Here is an 18,985-nt window from a genome sequence, read left to right as displayed (position 1 = left end):
ATTGCCACATTACACTCCGGTGCAGTCTTTACAGCTGGTCTCGAAGAGACAGCGCATGCGCTGCCTTGCTCTACCTAAAAAAGACCCAGGCGCCATGTTTACTTCACACAGTTTCCATTTCCTGCTCTTCCTTCACTCCTCAGCAGCAAATAGAAGGCTGCTGGTGGACTGTGTGTGGAAAAGGAGTCAGCCCTGTGACGTCATAAGCCTTCATAATGTCTATATCGCCACCCCGGACATTTTAGTGAATCTCCTAAAGGAGCCATGCTCCTAAGAACAAAATCAATATACTCCAACTTTTGCAGTCTGGAAAAAAGCAACATATATCAAATCTTTAAATACTCCTAGAGGGAAAACAGACTAAATCTGTTTTACATCTCAAAATCACTGTGAATATTAAATAAATTAATCAGGTTTTTTTTCTAATACCGCGTGAAATATTTCACCCTTTTGTATTGATGACATCTGGCCTGACAACATGGCGCCCACTTAATGCTAAATAAAGAAATTAGAGGCTAGCTTCCCACTTTTCTATAGGCTGTAACATTATGTTTAAGGTTGAAAATCTCTGTAATCTCTGTGAAGTGTAAGGAACAGTTTATGATGGTATTTATTTTGAGTATTTGCTTTACACGAATAAACTCCAAAGAGCATTAGGGCACTGAACTGTACATGAAAATATCAAAGTTTACATTGTAAAAAATTGTCTTTCTGCTAAGACTTACAGTCCAAGGCCGGCTTGGCGGTGCAGTGGTCTGCAAGACTGCATACAGAATACATACAGAGGGAGGTGGGTCAGGAGCCCTTCGATGAATGGCTTAATTCAGTAACCCACCTGAGCCTTTGATTTGATATACTGTCAGTCACATCTTGGATCAGGCCAGAGGAGAATTATAGTCTCACTGTCTTCTGGTTAGTGTATCCAAGGAAGTGCTTGCATTGCAATGCATGACAGACTATTTTAATTCTGAGAAGTAAACACAATCATCACATGCACTGTCATATTTAATTATTTAACATGCATGCATTCTCTACAGAAAATAATAGTTTTTTTAATTGTGTTTCATTTAAGGAGGCTTTCCTTTAATGTTTTTATTTTTAAGATTGAGGCGCAAGAATGACCTTAAGATGAGAGTGCGTGCGGTACATCACAGGTCCCATTGCCTGACAATGGGCATATATTGAGAGAAACCTGAGAAAACACAGTAACTTCCTTAGTACGAGTTAAAATCACACCCTCCTTAAGGTCCTTCTTTAAGGTGCAGGCTAAAAAAGAGGAAAAACTTGCTAAACCATATCAATCTGTTGTATCAGTGTGGTAAGCTCACAAACGCAACATGGAAACTGGCCAACAAAGCTCAGCAGAAGAAATGGGTCTATTGCTGTCAAACAGATTTCAAGCACTCACTCAAGTATCCTAGCAAAAACAACGGAGGAGAGCTACAGCCATCATCTCCGGATGCGCGAGAAATGCAGGGTATTAGCGGGCAAGCAGGCGTAAAGTTTCCACTAATAGCTCTGACAGAGGAGATTAAGGTTAAATTCACAATTTCAGAAAAGAATCAGGCTAGGATACAAAGTGCTTGTGATATTTTAGAGCTTAACATGAATGACTTCATGGAGAGACTGTGTTCTATAGAAGCCTCCTAGAGGAATTAAATAAGGAGGTTGATGCAAATTGCAAGGACATTCAGTCACTAAACACAGGGGAAAAGGAGCTTCAAGACAAGATAGAGCCTCTGGAAAGCAATGCAAGAAGGAACAACATAAGAGTACTAAACATTCCGAAAGGGGTGGAAGAAGGGAACCTGAAAGGGTTTATGATTAACTTGATCAAGGCGTGTGTTCCATCAGTAGACTTGAATAAATCAGGGTCAGATGTACAGAGGATTCATCAGGATCATTTTACTGGAAAGCCAAATAAAGAAAAGACTACGAAGTGCTGGTTAATTTCAAGTCCTACTCCCTAAAAGAGCACATTCTATTAGATGCCCTGAAGGCTTGTAGTTTAAAAAAAGGCGAGTGGGCCTGCCACATTAGATCGGACATGATCGGACATTTCCAGAGCGACTCAAGATAGACAAATAGGGAAGCCCATGCAAGAACTCAAATCTTTAGGAGCTGTGGTTCATTTGAAGCTTCCCGCAACTCTGAGGATAATGTGGAACAACCAAATGCACACCATAAAAGATCCTACTGAGGCAGAGAACTTGATAAAACAGATTAACGTACACCATAAATAGGCATCTGAGAGAGGAGGCTCAAAGGGTGTAATGAATTACCCAAAAAGTTGTTTGGATGGTTCCCCAGGGAGGTTAGGTAGGGAGAGAAGTGTGAGGAGGGTTTCGGTTGGGGCACGAAAGGAAGTTGATGAGCAGGCGTGAATGTCACTGGGTGGGAGCATGTGGGAGAAAAAAAAGGAATCCTCATTTGAGACAAATAGTGCTAGAGAACTCAGAGAAACCATTAAAATCAGGGTTCTAGAGACATAATAATAGACTTAAATAAAAAATTTAGTCTAAGGGTCCTGACATGGAATGTGAATGGGCTTAGGGTGCAAAGTGTAAGGAGAAGAATCCTAGAATATTTAAGACAGTCAGATAGTGATGTAATACTACCGCAGGAAACCCATTTAGTCCAAAAAGAATGGGACAATATTGTAAAAGGGCAAAAGGGAATTAGCCATTTTGCATGTACTAACCAACGGTGTTTTGTTGAGGGGGTAGCCATCCTAATTAAAAGCTCCACTCAAGCAGTTATGGAAGAAAGCGCTGGTGATGCAGGGGAGAGATGGTTGATAGTAAATTTAGAGATACACAGAGGAGGACATACATTTGTGGGATACTGAGGTCCAAACATTGAAGACCCGGAACCCCTTAGAGAATTATACTGCCAGTTAGTGGAGGTCAAAAATCATATTGTGATGGGAGGAGATGTTAATGTATTATTAGATCTCACCCTAGATAAATCCACTACTAGAGCTATGGTCAGTTCCTCCAGAATGAGAGAGTGTATATTTCAAATGATGAAAGACCTAGGGTTAATGGATATCTGAAGGAAAAGGATTGGCTGAGAAAATCGGCATCATATACTACAATAAAAAATATGGCCATGCTTCCCGGATTTACTTATCTTGATAGATATGAGTTATGACAAAAAATAAAAGGAATAGTACACCACCCAGAATATTTATCAGACCATTGAGTGGTAAGGCTAGAACTTCTGTTAGGTAAGAGATCAGCCACATCTAGAGGGACTCTAGAAGGGACAATATTAAGAGATCTATCAATAACAAGGCAATTAAAAAAGATACAGTAGGATTTTTTGAGGCAACAAAGACTTTGCTCCATTACACGTAATATAAGGATGCTTACAAAACCTTTATTAAGGGGAGGATAGTAAGCTATGCAGCACACACCAAAAAAAGAAATAAGTACGGAGTGACAGAGCTGGAATTGAAAATTGAAGGGATCCCAAGAGGCTTAGATACCTGTAAAAATGCTAGAGGGGAGACAACCTTAAATAATACAATTAAAGAGGCAAGTGGTGAGATAAGCGTAGGGAGTGGCGCTTCACTCGCCCTACGGACCCAGACGCTTGCTGGGCACCTCCGTACGCTTAACTCCCGGTTACCCGAATTAATGAGCCGTAACCCCTACACCGACGGATTTCTTCCAGTAAAAGTTGAGTCCCGTCCCTCCACGCCTATCGCGGATTCTTCCCGTGGACAATGTTAATTCTTGCTTTTGCCACATAAGCGACGGGAGGCTAGTCCTAAATACACGCATTCCCTGAGTGCTACATGGACCTCATGTGTACTCACTGACCGAGCCCGAGTTCCTTAACTTGATTCGCTCAAATCTCTTTGGCTCCTTGCATCCTTCCCAGATCCAGCCACTCCATTCTGACGGGCTCCATGCAACCATCACAGCACTTATCTTATCCATGTAACCCAGTTCTGATGATGACCTCAAATAATACAGTTCGAAGCGCCGTCGTCCCTCCAGTGTAATTGTGGGCGTTACTGTGGTCTCCTCAAATAGTTGAATACTTTTCTGGAAAATTATCTGTTAACTGTTTCCTGTGACCTTTCTTCACCTTGCCTTGTGTCCCTGCACCGTTCACCTTCACGAGCATGAATGTGCACACCTACAACTGGGTTACCTATGCATATATTGTAATGTAGTGCTGATATAATTACTTTCATTTCAATAGATTTACCCCCTTTTTTCACTCGCCTTTGTGGTCTCCCTTTTTTACTCTCTCTCTCATGTTGATTTGTTTCTTTAATTGTATCAGTCTTACTTAATGATTACCGGTTGAGACATTGTTTCTTGTCTCACATATAAAGAACTACACACTGGTAAACCAGATTACCTTCCAGCCAAACTCACGAAAGCAGGCCAAACGAGAAACCTAAGACGTTCCAACATGCCTCTTCTCATCCTCCCAAAAACACATAAACAAAAAGCCCTCTCACGCTCTTTGTCAAGCAACGCCCCCACAATTTGGAACTTTCTCTCAGCATATAGCAGAACTAACCGATCCTTCATGACGTTCAAGATACATCTAAAAGAATTCCTCCTAAACCGGCACCTCTATCCCTCCAGAAATAACTAAAGATTTTGCAACATAGACACTCCACGTCGGTTTATGTTCCTCTCCTGCAAGGTCTACACATGACTTGATGCTCAGCTCCACAATCATAATGCACTTTTACTGAATGATAATGACTTGGCCCTCAAAACTGTATCACTGCTCTGTGGTGGTCTGATAATTGCCCAGACTCTTGAAACTGTATTTTTAATGTACTGTGATTGACGGATAAATGTTGTGACGTTGCTGTAAAGCGCTCTGATACCTCTCGGGTCTTGCCAGTGCTATATAAAACTTCTCAATTAAATAAATAAAATTACAAATTTAAATCGTCTTTACATTAAAAAATGTTAGCACTTTTGTGCCCATACAGCACTATTTTTAAATGCCTTTGTACATCAAAAACCGTTGAACTGATTTACGCCCAATCACAAAAAGTGAAGTGGTGTCAGAGAAGGCCTGCACATGCATTCTGCAGACCCATTACAGCAGGCTCTGGTTCCCACCATGGGCAGTATCATGAATGAATGGGCGCGCTGGCACACAGCTGTACATCCCTTTTTAGGTTTCACCTGCACAGTGTTTGCGCTGTGTTTGTGAAATCTCTTGTAAATAAAGAAAACGTAAAACTGGCTTAGAACCTGCCCATTATTTACCTTTACTTGCCATTGGCTGACTCTGACGTCACAACACAATACTGCTGTAAAACCGGCCCCCGGTAACAAAACCGGTCCAAAACCAGCCCCTACCCTTCCGACCCACCAGGAAAATGCCCGGTGCCCAGTACAGCCAGTAATGGTATTATAAATACCATTTTATGTTTCTGCTTCTCGCACTGCAAGAAAGCAAAAGGGGTTGGTTGGGGGCGGGCGGGTGGGCGGTCCTGCTCGAGGGCAGGGGAGGAGTGGTTTGCCCACTCTGAGGCCGCTGACTGTTTGGTCGGCCCCAGGGCCGACCAAACTGGTCATACACACTCTGCATTTTCTCCATGTAGAAAATGGCCTCCCCATAGACGCCTGTGTGGTAGGCGTCACAACCAATCACAACGCTGCCATTGCAGTGTTGTGGTTGGCTTAGGGGACGGGAGGGAGGCTACCTGGGCTGCTTCCCTTGAGGAGCAGAGACGACTCGGTACCCGACTGGGCCGCTGAAAGTAAGTTAACTCTTTTTTTTTTAATTAAGCCCTCCAGGCCCCCAGCGCGACCCTCCCGACCCCCCACAAACGAGTCATGCTGGCCGCGACTGAGCAGCATACGATTTTACAGATGAGAAATTAGATTGGGCTACTGCCTGACCAAATGAGGGTATAATATGTGCATACTCACCTTCCTGTTGACTCTAAAACGTGAATTAGCTCTGATTGTTAAGAGAGTGATCTCATTAAAGTGACTAGAAAATAAACAGTTTCCTAGGGTGTTATAGGTTTATGGTTTGGGTGACACTGTTGAAGTCCATAGAGGCATTTTGTTTATCACCAGAGTGAATAAGAGTAGAGGCACCTGTTGTTCCGGTTTTACAAGTGGTAAAACTGCATACTTTACATTTTCAATATGTTTTCCCACACAAATTCTTCCAGGACACACCTGGAGAAATTTGTGTGGTAGAAAAGAATCGGTGCTACTAGTGCAATATGTGCAGAACTTGAAATCCGGTTCAAACACCATTTGAGCTTGATATTAGATGTACTGCAGGACATAAGAGACCACACCTGTAAATGGAATAGCAACTGTACAATTATAATATTAGGTGCTCCAAGAATGTTTTACATGATTTTTCTTCCACTCTGCTGAATCTGAGGACGGTCAAAAAGTATAGGTGTTTGGGGTCGGCAGTGATCCTTATAACTTCAATACAGACATTTGTGTCTTCCTGATGACTAGATGGAGATTCTGAGGAAAGTGTAACTGTCCAGCAGGTTCTTCCACACTATGAAATGGAGTTGGGTGTAATTTACATTGCTGCAACCCTTATGGGGAGGAATCTTTGCACTCATACCTGCTTCATCTGACAAAAATGGAGCTTCAACATGGTTTCAAGTTGATCTGTCGGTTGTGCCAAAATACAAAAATACTCCTTCTCAAATACTTTTTAAAAATACCCATTTCATAATTACTTAATTGAGGAGCTGTGACATAGTGCTTTTATTTTCTTTACTTTAAGCCACATTGCACAGCTGTGTGCAATGTCTCAAAAACATTGACAATCAATCAATCAATCAAACATTTGTAAAGCGTGCTACTCACCTGTGAGGGTCTCAAGGTGCTGGGGGGCGGGGAGGGAAGCAGCCACTGATCATACAGCCAGGTCTTGAGGAGTCTCCTGAAGGTCAGCAGGTCCTGGGTCTGTCGTAGGTGGATGGGGAGGGTGTTCCATGTCTTGGCTGTGAGGTGGGAGAAGAATCTGCCGCCGGTGGTTGCTCGGTGGATGCGCGGAACGGTGGTGAGGGCGAGGTTAGCGGAGTGGAGTGGAGCTGGCAGTTGGGGGTGTAGAAGGTGAGTCGCTTGTTGAGGTATGCTGGTCCTGCGTTGTGGAGTGCTTTGTGAGCGTGGGTGAGGAGCTTGAAGGTGATCCTCTTGTTGACCGGGAGCCAATGCAGATCTCTCAGGTGGGTGGTGATGTGGCTGTGGCGAGGGAGTCCGAGGACGAGGTGCGCTGAGGCGTTTTGTACGCGTTGGAGTCTCTTCTGGAGTTTGGCCGTGGTTTCAGCGTAGAGGGCGTTGCCGTAGTCCAGCCTGCTGGTGACGAGGGCCTGGGTGACCGTCCTTCTGGTTTTGGTGGGGATCCATCTGTAGATCTTGCGAAGCATACAGAGGGTGTTGAAGCATGAGGAGGAGACAGCGTTGACTTGTTGGGTCATTGAGAGCATTGAGTACAGGATGAACCCCAGGTTACGTGCGTGGTCGGTGGGTGTCGGCGCAGCTCACAGCGAGGCTGGCCACCAGGAGTCGTCCCAGGCGGAAGGGGTGGAACCGAGGATGAGGACCCCCGTCTTGTCCGAGTTCAGTTTCAGGTGACTGCTTTTCATCTATTCGGTGACAGCCTTCGTGCCTGTGTGGAAGTTGGTTTTGGCGGTGGCGGGGTCTTTTGTGAGGGAGAGGATCAGCTGGGTGTCATCGGCATATGAGACTATGTTGAGGTCGTGTGATCGGACGATGTTGGCGAGCGGTGTCATGTATACATTGAAGAGGGTCAGGCTGAGGGATGATCCTTGGGGTACACCGCAGGTGATCTTGGTGGCTTCGGATCGGAATGGAGGGAGGCGGACTCTCTGGGTTCGGTCGGTGAAGAAGGAGGTGATCCAGTCCAGGGCTTTGTTGCCGATCCCCGCGTTGTAGAGTCGTGTGGCAGACGGTGTCGAAGGCGGCCAAGAGGTCCAGGAGGATGAGGGCTGCGGTTTCGCTGTTGTCCAGCAGGGCCCTGATGTTGTCGGTGGTGGCGATCGGGGCGGTTTTGGTGCTGTGGTTGCTGCGGAATCCTGCGGGGGCCCCAGACTCTGGCCAAAAGAAGCACCATGCTAATAGCAGTGCTTTATTTGTACGTGGAAAACAAATGAGAGGCAGTCAGCTGCTCTGTAATGAGCCATCATTAACATGTTTTGTCATTGATATCCTAGCTGTGGGCATGTGCCAGAAGGGAAGGGACTCCAAATATTATTCAAATCCCTCATGTCTGATGGTCAGACTATGGATACCGTTACACGTTAGGCCCGGCTGACCAAAATAGCATGTTTGGCAATCATGTATTTTATTGCATTTTAAAAGGTTAACAAAACTTAACTGCAATGTTTAAATAAGTCTAGGAATATTTAAACATTGCCAATTTAAAGGAATATTTGTGAAAAATGTTGAGGGGTGCCCGTCAATGTTTTTGTTTACACTGGAGTGGGGTAGGGGGGGGGGGCGCCGGATTAAAAAAGTTCAAAGACCACTGGTCTAAAGCGCCTAGACTAAACTGAGAACATTTTCGATTTAATTTAGTTAATGAGATATAGACAACACTGCTCTGAAACAGAGGCGCCCTCTATAATTTTATAATTTTATAATCAGTGCATTCGTGTGTTTTTCAAATCTCTCCATGTGCACCAATTCACAGAGTATTGCCAAGGTATGACCCACATTTGTGTTACCCCGCTCTCCCAATGTTCTGAACCGAAATAGTAATAATAGCGTTGACTTCGACTGAAAATAGAGAGCAGCCGATTAGCCACATGGGTATTTTACTGATTTGGATGGAAAAAGCAAACCTTTCACGTGCAGCAGATTGAGGACTTTAGTGCTGGTATCAAGCAGCAGGGTCTGGCCTCTCTCGACTGTGACGTTGTCGCCATCTTGTGGCGGGTGTCCGCAAGACCAGCTGGAATTCTCAGACCATCTGCCGCAGAAGTGCAGGGAAATGTTCACCTGAAATAAAATGATGCACCAGTCAAACTTTAAGCTGAAGTTTATGGGGTTTTTTTTCTAACAGCAGGACCGTTGCACTTTTAGTATGACATAAGCAACACTTCTCTTCAAGAAACAGATGTTTACATTATAATTAATTGCATCCGCCCCTGCAGCACTTGCAATCATCAAACATTCACGTTACAAATATTTGAATATTAAATATCGCTCTTCAGATTTTGAGAGAATCTCTACTTTGGAGACACCCCTCTTTTATAGCGTTTCCATGGAGCATCAGACTACAAAAACTGTGTGCACACAGTTCCCATTTTACCCTCACTTCAATGAAACCTGCTAAAAAAATAACCTAATTCATGTTATCAAGTGCCTCAGCGCCTGTTTACTGAGCAATGCTTCTTATATAGTAGGCTCACATAGCCTCACAATGCTAAGTATACGGTAATGACCATTTCTGAACCATTAATTCCATCTGGGCTAGGACTACCTGATGTATGTCCCCGCACCAGAATTACCAATGACCAGGGCCACTGGAATTATACGTAAGGTAAGCAGCAAATTATGCCGCAAAGTTGCCTTAATTATGCAGCAACAAAAGGCAAATTATGCGGCATAAGGGGGAACATTTTATATTATTTAGACATTTTTACACATTGTAATACTGTCCGGGCAATGTTCACCTTGTTAGTACCAGTTTAACAACCATATACTGAAATGCATTTGAAAGATGACCGGTTAGCCTTTCACTGCCCGTGAACACGTCCCAACTTTTTAAGTAACTTTTAATCAGTTTGAACTAGAATTTGTTTTTTGGTAAAATCTGCAGATTATGCAGGAGATGATGGATTACGTGGAAAATGCAGTAAATCCATAATTATGTGGAACATGCTGTGTCTGCATAATCGCATAAATCCAGTCACCCTTCCAATACCACAGCTATGTAATTTGAGGATTCATTAGTACTGTTATTACGAATTCCTGCATTTAATTCCTATGATAATTTCTAATTTTACATTCCCTTTCCACTCAGAAATTTGACCAGATTAGAGTTTTGTGCGGTACAGTGCCAAAGGTAGGGTAGTATTCTACACAATGTGAAATTACCGCATCACTTGTAACCCGCAGAGCGGCTGGAAACACCGTTTCTGTGTGAATCAGGAAATACACGGCCCTTGGATAGAGGAAATTAGTACTTCTCCATGACAGAGTCTCTGTGTTTGACACTAGCTCATAGTCACTCAGCCTTTGGTATACAGACATTCACTGCTCATCAGTCTATGGACAGTAGTATCTGGCTCCCTCCTTCAACCTAGTATGACTAAGGAACATCATTGGTCATTCAGTCATGGCGGGATTGGGAACCAAAAGCAGCAATGGCTGCCGAGCCCAGCTCCAGGGTCTGCCTTATCTCTCTCTCTTTTTCTGTCCATCCATTTTCTGTTGCTTTCCTCTCTTTCTCCACTCTGTCTCTCTCTGCAGCTCAGTGCTTAAATTGAGCCTGTGTTTTTCAGTGCTTGGCACCAGCACTTTATTGTCAACACTGGCTCTTACGATAGTATGCCACATGGTGGCGTTGTTTGTGTAATATAAATATGAGCAGAAGAACAGTTGCTAAATATACATTATGCATTAAAAACAACTAATGCCTGCCTGCCTTCCAAGGCCTTTTTTATACCTTTGGGGGCCTCGAACAGTTTGAATTGTCCCACTTGTAGGAGTGTGAAGGTTAGCATTGTGTAATTGGCAGCGCTGGCACGGCAATGTGTGGTGCAAGCTGCAGTGGCCTCCTGATGAGGGCCCTGGTACTTTTTTTGTTACAAATTAAGCACTGCTGAAGCCCCGCTGTGCCTGCTACAGTTGAACTAATCTTGGGGACCTGAAGGAAGTGTGTAGTGAAGAAACTACTCAGGAGACATCAAGTAAGTACTAAGTACCAACTTTAATGGAGCCAGCAGCGTAACGGACACCTCTCAGCTGACCAGGGAGCCAACTGACAGTATAAGAATGTTCATCCTCATTCCAACATCAGAATCCAAGTACAGAATGTTAGGGAGTAGGAAACAAGGAAACTAAAGAAGGGCCAATACATAAATATTAAGTACAACACATCTTCCTCCTTTATCAGAACAAAAGAAATAAAAATGAACAAGAAGAAGGTGAAAACATGAATCAGCAAACACAATCATTTAAATATGCTGGTGGTTTGCGTCTTCTTAAACTTCTGACAACTTGAGAATTTTGTTCATAAGCATCAGCAGAAACATGGCTCCCAAAGCGATTAGTATCACCATTGCCACCACCCCTTTCACTCTCTTCAGAAGGAAAAATTGTAGAACTGATATCTTGTGCTAACATGTAACCACTGTTTGCACTCACACACCTGCCCTGAGTGACAAGATTTCCTAAGTGAGGAACGCTACTCTCTGTCACACGCGCATCCTTCTGATACAAGGCTACACAACGCATATTCCGTTTTCACCATTATCCAACACTACAAAATGTGGAAAACCACACGTCACTCTAAAAGGCCTTTGTTAATTCTCCCTGATTTGACCTTGACCAAAGCGAGGAATTCTAGTACCAGTATCATCAGACATTGCTTCGTTCAGTTCTCCACCTCTAGTTACCCACTCCTTTATCCAAGCTGGGAATAATTTAGAACCTGGAGATCTTCCCCGCATGAGCTCGAAGGGGGACTTGTCATTTTGATTGAGGTTGATGGTGCGATAAGCCCAAACCATTTCCTCCACCATGATCTAAGCAACCCCACTACTGACACAAGCCATTTGGATGATTCCTTTGACCAAACGATTGGCTCTCTCACACAGACCATTCCCCTGTGGGTTTTACAAAGAAGTGCGATGATGCACAACCCCACATTTGGTGAGAAACGTTTGCATGTTGCATGAAGTTAACTGTGTACCATTGCCAGTGATGATGATAGAGGGGAAACCTTCTATCTGAAAGAACGCATTTAAACAAGAGATGGTGCTCTCTGTGGTGATGTCCCTCACAAATTTCACACTCAACCACTTTGAAAAAACATCAATGACCACAATGGCAAACCTATGACGAGAGGGAATTTCATCCATCGGTCCAATGAAATCCAAACATATGCTATGCCAGGCTTTTCCTGGGTCTCTGCTATGACCCATCTCAGCCTTTGACCCTGCTGTAAGTCTTTTCTCCCCATCTTTACACACAAGGCATTTCTGGACCCTGGAAGTCACTTGTTCATCAACTCCTGATCCCCAAAAATTAGCTTTGAGGCGACGTTGGGTTAAAGTCTGCCCCAAATGTCCTTCGTGCGCAAGGGCTAACAATTTACATCTTAGGCCAAAAGGAGGAACAAACCTGTCCCCTCTCATAAGAACATTTGAACCACAAACGGACAATCCCTCCAAAATGTTGACAAAATGAAGTACAGACACAAGCACACGACTTTCACGCCAGGCACACAACTTGATTAGGTCTATAAGAACATGGTCTGCATCCATTTCTCTGTGCCAATCTTCACATGTAAAAGATCCTTCACCAACCATCACCACATCTTGAACTGAAGCAACAGCACCCTCTTCACTGGCGGAAGTTTAGGTGGACCAACAACCATTTCCTATTTGAGAGACAACCTAGAAAGACAGTCCGCCTGAAGGTTTTCCACCCTTGTATGTGTGTGATCTCGTAGTGGTATTCTTGTAACCTAGCTGCAAGTCTAGCCAATCGCAGATCCTTTTCCTGCACCTCTGGGAGATAAGATTCTAACCAAAGGCTTATGGCCATTCTTTAGTAAAAAACCTCGAACCCCAGAGGTAGGTGCGAAAATATTCAACACCCCAGGCTGCCGCCAGTGCCTCCCTTTCTATCACAGAACAATTTTGCTCAGAGGTTGTGAGTGTCCTTGAAGCAAATGTTTCTGAGAGTAACACCCCCAGACCGGTGGCACTGGCATCAACCATTAGAATAGACTTGATTTTATGTCAAAAGGTTCAAGTACATTAGCTTTGCATATGTTAACCCCACTCAAAGTTTTCTCCTTTTTTAAGCAATTGTCTTCAACATAAAGTTTTGTCAGAAAAGTGCTGTACGAACTTGGAATAGTACTCTATGAGGCCCATAAAGGACCTCAACTGATCTTTATCCGTGGGTGCAGGTGCCAGCTCAATAGCGCTTTATAGATTTTTCTTGGGCTTTATCCCTGTGATGAAATTTCATATCCCAGATACTCGATCTGTTCCACTAGGAAAGTGCATTTCTCCTTACGTAAAGTGAGACCAACATCTGTGATTCTATGTAAAACTGATTTAAGGACTTGGTTGTGCTCAGGTACAGAGTTTCCAAACACGAGGATATCATCCTGAAAGAAAACTGCCTTATCAATGCCTTTGAAAATTACTGTGACCATGAGTTGAAACACACTAGCAGCAGATGATAACCCAAAAGGCAATCGTGTGAACTGAAATGTACATTCAGTGGTAATAAATGCCGTTAGATGTTTTTAACCCTCATGCAGTTTAATCTGATGGTACACACTCTTAAGGTCAAGCTTGGAGAAAAACTTTGCATCTTTCAAGGTGGAAACTAACTCACCTATGTTGGGCAAGGGAAAGGTATCAGCAACTACCCACGTGTTCAAGGATCTCAAATCTACACAGAATCTAAGTTTGCCATTGGCCTTCTTGGTGATCACTACCGGGGAAACCCAACTGGAGGATTCTACAGGCTCGATCCCTCCACCATCCAACATTTCATTTATGAGGGACCTCACTTCATCCCTTACCACTAAGGGTACTCTCCTCAATTTGTGTTGGACAGGTAGAGCATCCTTTGTCAACACTATTTTGTGGACATAACCTTTGAGTAGACCTAACTCTCCTCTAAACGCTACATCTGCCTCTTTAAGAATGTCTTCTAGACTTTTATCATCCACCACCATGAATTGTGAGGGCGCCCTGGGATTGACTACAATGTGCAGATCATATTGGTGGATCCAACCCAGGATGGGAGGTCAGTCCTCCACCACATATACGTTTCCTGTAGTGGATCTATTGGAGAATGTGATCTGAGCTTCAAAATAATGTAACAAATTCATAGACTCTCTCTGATAACCTGCAGGAGAAATATCTTTGGGCAGCAACGATCTCCCCACCCACTCATGGTCAAACATCCTCTTGGGAATAATGGTATATCTAGATCCAGTGTCTACCATAAGTGACACTTGTTTGCCATCAACCAAAAACAGAGCTTTGGGTCTATGCCTTCTCTTATCATTGTCAACAAGCTCATAATCATCATCAACACTAAGTATTTTATAAGTTAAGTCTCTTTTCCAGTCCCCATCATCTTGAATGGAAGCAACTCTAGGAAGTGATCTGGATTCTGGACATCCTAGCAAAATGGCCTAACTGACCACACTTAAGGCATTCATTGTTTGTAGCAAAGCAAAATGTAGAATCAGATGCATGACCACTGCTACCACACCTAGAGCACGATTTTGTGAATGATTTGGTAGGGTTGTTTTCTTAATGATAAATTTGTTTTTGTTCTTGAGTACTGCTACATTGTTAGGATCGTCATTTCCTTGATCACTGCTTTCGCCAAGATAGTTGTCGGGCATTTCTGCAATGTCATGGCTGTTATTGTGGTTCTGTAGCTCCTTCATGCAACATTTAGATTGTTCTATGACCTTTGCTAAGTCAATGGCTATTTTTAACGTAGGGTTTTTAGCTGCCCATAATCTTACTTGGATCTTTTTGTTATTACATTGAACTATCGGTTGATCTCCTATTAATTCGTCAGCCATGGCACCGAACTTGCACTTTATAGAAAGTTCTCTCAACCCGGCAACAAATTTGTCAACAGTTTCATCGTTCTTTTGGTGGTGAGTATAAAACTTGTAACTATTTATCACCAAATTTCCCTCCTTGGCATATCTAACTTCGAGTATACACACTGCTTCTGTGGCACAGGTTCTCCATTGGCTTGGAGAGCTTGTGGGAGATATCTCAAAAAAACCTTGCCCCTCCTTACCTAGCCTTTCCTTTTTCCTTTTTGCACTGAATTCTTGGCCATCTAAAGCATCCAAATAATTTTCAAAAATTACGATCCAGTACTCCCATGGTATGGAAGGAGAACCAGGTTGCTGCAAGAAATGGGGAGGAGGCACAACAGAAACTTGTGGGACAGACATGGTGGTAAAAATACAAAGAATTTATGTGTAAAGTTGTGGGATATCACAGGAAAGAGGTGTGCATATCACCGTTAGTAACGTGCATATATAGGAAAATATGTCACTTTAAAATGACAATAAAGAATAACATGCAAATTCCTAAACGCTGTGTGTCAATTGAAGAACCGTGATGTGGCATAAGATTTAAAACACCACAGCTGTGCGTGTCACCATTGAGACACGCACTGAGATAAAGATATGAGGAGAGAGATAAAATACTGTATTGTACCTGAGGTGTGTGTGTCACCATTGAGACACGCGTAGAATAACAAGAAAGTCACCTGAACATACACGTGGTGAGCATGTCACCGTATGACACACTTGGAGATCGATGTGCAGAAGAAGCAAGAAACTGCAGTATGTGTAGCTGCATGTGCAAGAAGAACTTTGTATGACTCGAAGACCACTGGACTGTGTGATGAACTCTGTACAACTCGAAGAAACAGGATCAAGATGGCCGTGTTACGTTGCGTGTTGACGTTGACACGCTGCCATAGGGACGATAAGCTGCACCGCTGACTTTCATAAAGAACAGACCAAAACACGATTAGTAAAGATGGCCACTGTGCATGAACACGTGATGACGTGCGTCGAGGATGAAGATGATGACGTCGCTGTGCTGGAAAGCTTTCACTTCTTTTTTTCAGTTTTGTTCCAAAATCCTTCTTTAAGTGTGCGTGGCGGGGCAGGATGCTCTGAAGTGTCCGCTGCTGGGCTCTACTAGAATCTAGTGGAATGCTGAACCACTGGCTAATTTCCCAATGACACCACTGGCCAGCATGCAGGAAATTGTTGCCGGGATTCTCCAGACAAGCATGCAAAGATCGTCGCCAAAATCTGTAGTGAAGAAACAACTCAGGAGACTTCAAGTAAGTAATAAGTACAGACTTTAATGGAGCCAGCAGCGTAATGGACACCTCTCAGCTGACCAGGGAGCCAACTGACAGTATAAGAATATTCATCCTCATAACATCAGAATCAAAGTACAGAATGTTAGGAAGCAGGAAACAAGGAAACTAAAAAAGGGCTAATACATAAATAATAAGTACAACAAAGTGACAGCAGCAACGGCCCTGGGCCTTCAAAAACTGGCCTCCAAAGGATCTAGCCCTCCTGTGTGAATGCCCAATGGAATAAATGGCCAGTCCGACCCAGATTTTAGCTGACATTTAGAGTCATTCTGCATCCTCTCTGTATTCCAGAGCTTCTTTTATACAAGGCTAGAAGCATGACACCTTTGCCACTTGGGCCCAGGCTGAAATCTCCCATCCATTCCCATACCCCTGAGCAGCCTGCCCCTAGCTCAAGGCTCTGTTAGCATTGAGGCCTAGATTATAAGAGGAGCTCACTGAACCATTACCCGGAGGAGAGCCTCATTTATTTGTTGTCTGGAGTACTAGTAGGAGAAAAAGTAGAGTCCTGCAGACCATCTGACACAGTGTTGTGCATTCTCCTCTTGGTTGTGTACCAGCTGCTGCTCAGGTCCACACAGACAGTGTGCAGTGCCACACCCTCTGTGACGTTTAGCAGTATCAGTACACTGCAGGACTCCAGTGCCATGGCAGCCAAAACAGGATTCTAAGGTGACAATATCTGCCATAAATGGGATCTGGTAACAAGGAACACCCCGCTTCTTATACAATTGCCTGCACTCTCATGCTATAGACATAGCCTCTACGGCAGAGATGTCCTATCGTAGGGCAGTTGTAAGAACCACAAGGTAATGTATGGAATTATTAAAATAATCTGAGTCACTTGCAATCACTCGATGCCACATTTGCGTCCATCATTTTTGACGCACCATGCTACTCTAGACAAAGCCCTGCCTTATGCAAATCAGTACAGGCCCTGCTGCTCCTTACAGTTCCAAACTCCAAACTGTCAGATGAGGCCAGTTTCACCCTACTTGACGTTCACCAGTAGTGGGTAGCCTGAATCCTATGGCACAGTGAGCACAAGACCCACATCTGGGTATAACTGTTGCACTTAGGACATCAACTGCAACAGCAAGGTGATGGATAGAATGTTTGAACTAATCAGAGCCAAGTTCAATTGCCTGGGCCACATTCCAGTCCATGTTTTTTCTCCCACCATGCCATTCTAGGGAAAGGCCAGCCTTATGCAGAACAGTCTGACCCTGCTTCTCTTAGGAACAGTCTGCCGGAAGTGCTAGGCAAGGCCCCATTGAGAAGAAACCACAAGCAAGCCCAGACTGGCAGGCTTTGCCCTACTTGGGGATTATTAGTAGGGTGTAGCCTGATTAGTATTGCACAGTGGTTATGGGTCCCACATCTTGGCATTCCTGTCGCACCTAGGGCATCAACTGCAACAACAATATGGTGATGGATTGAACACCTGAATGTGACGAGGGGCCCTCAGTCTCCCATAGCTAACAGATATTCATTGGCCTTGATATGAGTGGGGGAGCCTTGAAGGATTGGGTACCCCCTGCTCACTGTGCCACTAGAACCATGCTGCACCTGACTTACGAGAACAAATCAGGGTCAAACCGGTGTTGGGGTGCTGTTTTCTGTCTCAGAGAGGGTCTGGTTTTGGCAGTTCAGGCTGGACTGTTCCTATTGGGGAAGGACCAAGACTGATTTGCATATGGCTCGGTCGAATCAGAGATGGCATTGTGAGCAAATGATGGACTGGAATGCGACCCCAAGTAATTACCAATGGCTGAGTTTAAGTGAAGCATTCCACCCATCACTGTTTTGTTCACATCTGTTGTGGGACAGGGACACCACTGACATCTGTTTACCGCTCCACCTACTACCCACTTCCAAAGCTAATATTATGAAGCCTTACAATTCACATAGAAGTCTGGAGAGCAGGCCTGATACAATTAAACAGCAGACATGCTTTTACTGTATTTATTGAAAAATTTCTGCAAAGGAGGTTTGTTTATCAGGAGACAGTGCCCTCTGGGCCTGAACTTGGCAGCGCTGACATCACTCAGGGTTTCATCATGTCATATATTTAGATGCAGTTACACATTGACTGAAGTTACTCATTTAACAGGATGGTGAGTTCGCCATCTTGAATCCAGTCCACACTATCAGTGGGCGAAGAGCGATTGGATGCATCTTTGTGCTGGCGCAAGTCATGAACAGCGCCGAGGCCCCCGTGGTTGGCGCAATTTTCTAAATGTAACTGCTGTTATTTGTTATCAGCCCCTGTAACAGAGGGACACTAATGATTTACTTTAATGTTTATACATTAGCTCAAGAAATACAGCATGCAGGGAAGGGAAGCATAACATTGATGGTTAAGGTGGCTTCAGTGATTTGCAGGGTATGGGAGACAGCATGCATTTGTGCTTGCTGCAGGCAATGTTTGTGATAATATCAGGGAAATTTAAAGCAGGCCTACCCACTGACCTCTCAGACCAGCTCTTCTGGCACTGCCATATTGCCCCATAGGCCAGTCCGACCCAGCTTACATTTTAGTTGTCAACATCTGGCATTCAGGTTCATGTAGTTTTAGCTTTCTAATCAAAGTAGCAGAAAACAAGTTGGTCAGTTTAGACTACCAGGAGCATCGAACCCTGACTGCAAATCCCCAGTTACTCTCAAACCCCCTTGGGCATTTCTGGGACAAGTCACATTATAGTTTATTTGCAAATGTACATGGGCAGGGTGTAAAGGTAGCTCTCTGACTCCTTTTTGTACAGGATTACAATGATGCACGAAATCTGTCCGTTGGAAGAAGCACTGGCTTATTCTGTGCCTCTAAACCGTCTTCGAAGTGTCTATTTTAGCTA

At 43.9% G+C, this 18,985-nt stretch overlaps 1 protein-coding gene across 1 annotated transcript in view; it reads right to left on the bottom strand.

Annotated features, from left to right (window-relative positions):
- The window catches only part of PKHD1 (PKHD1 ciliary IPT domain containing fibrocystin/polyductin), a 1,788,124-nt gene that overhangs the window by 727,625 nt on the left and 1,041,514 nt on the right, over positions 1-18,985 (bottom strand). The window contains exon 35 of the mRNA XM_085609531.1: positions 8,840-8,996. Coding sequence (XP_085465657.1) covers positions 8,840-8,996 — 157 coding nt within the window. The remainder of the gene's footprint in view (positions 1-8,839; positions 8,997-18,985) is intronic.

This window comes from Triturus cristatus, chromosome 6 (assembly GCF_964204655.1).
Source record: "Triturus cristatus chromosome 6, aTriCri1.1, whole genome shotgun sequence".
In the NCBI taxonomy this organism is placed as follows: Eukaryota; Metazoa; Chordata; class Amphibia; order Caudata; family Salamandridae; genus Triturus; species Triturus cristatus.
Note: the sequence above shows the minus strand (reverse complement) of the source record. Positions and strands in the feature narration are given on the sequence as shown.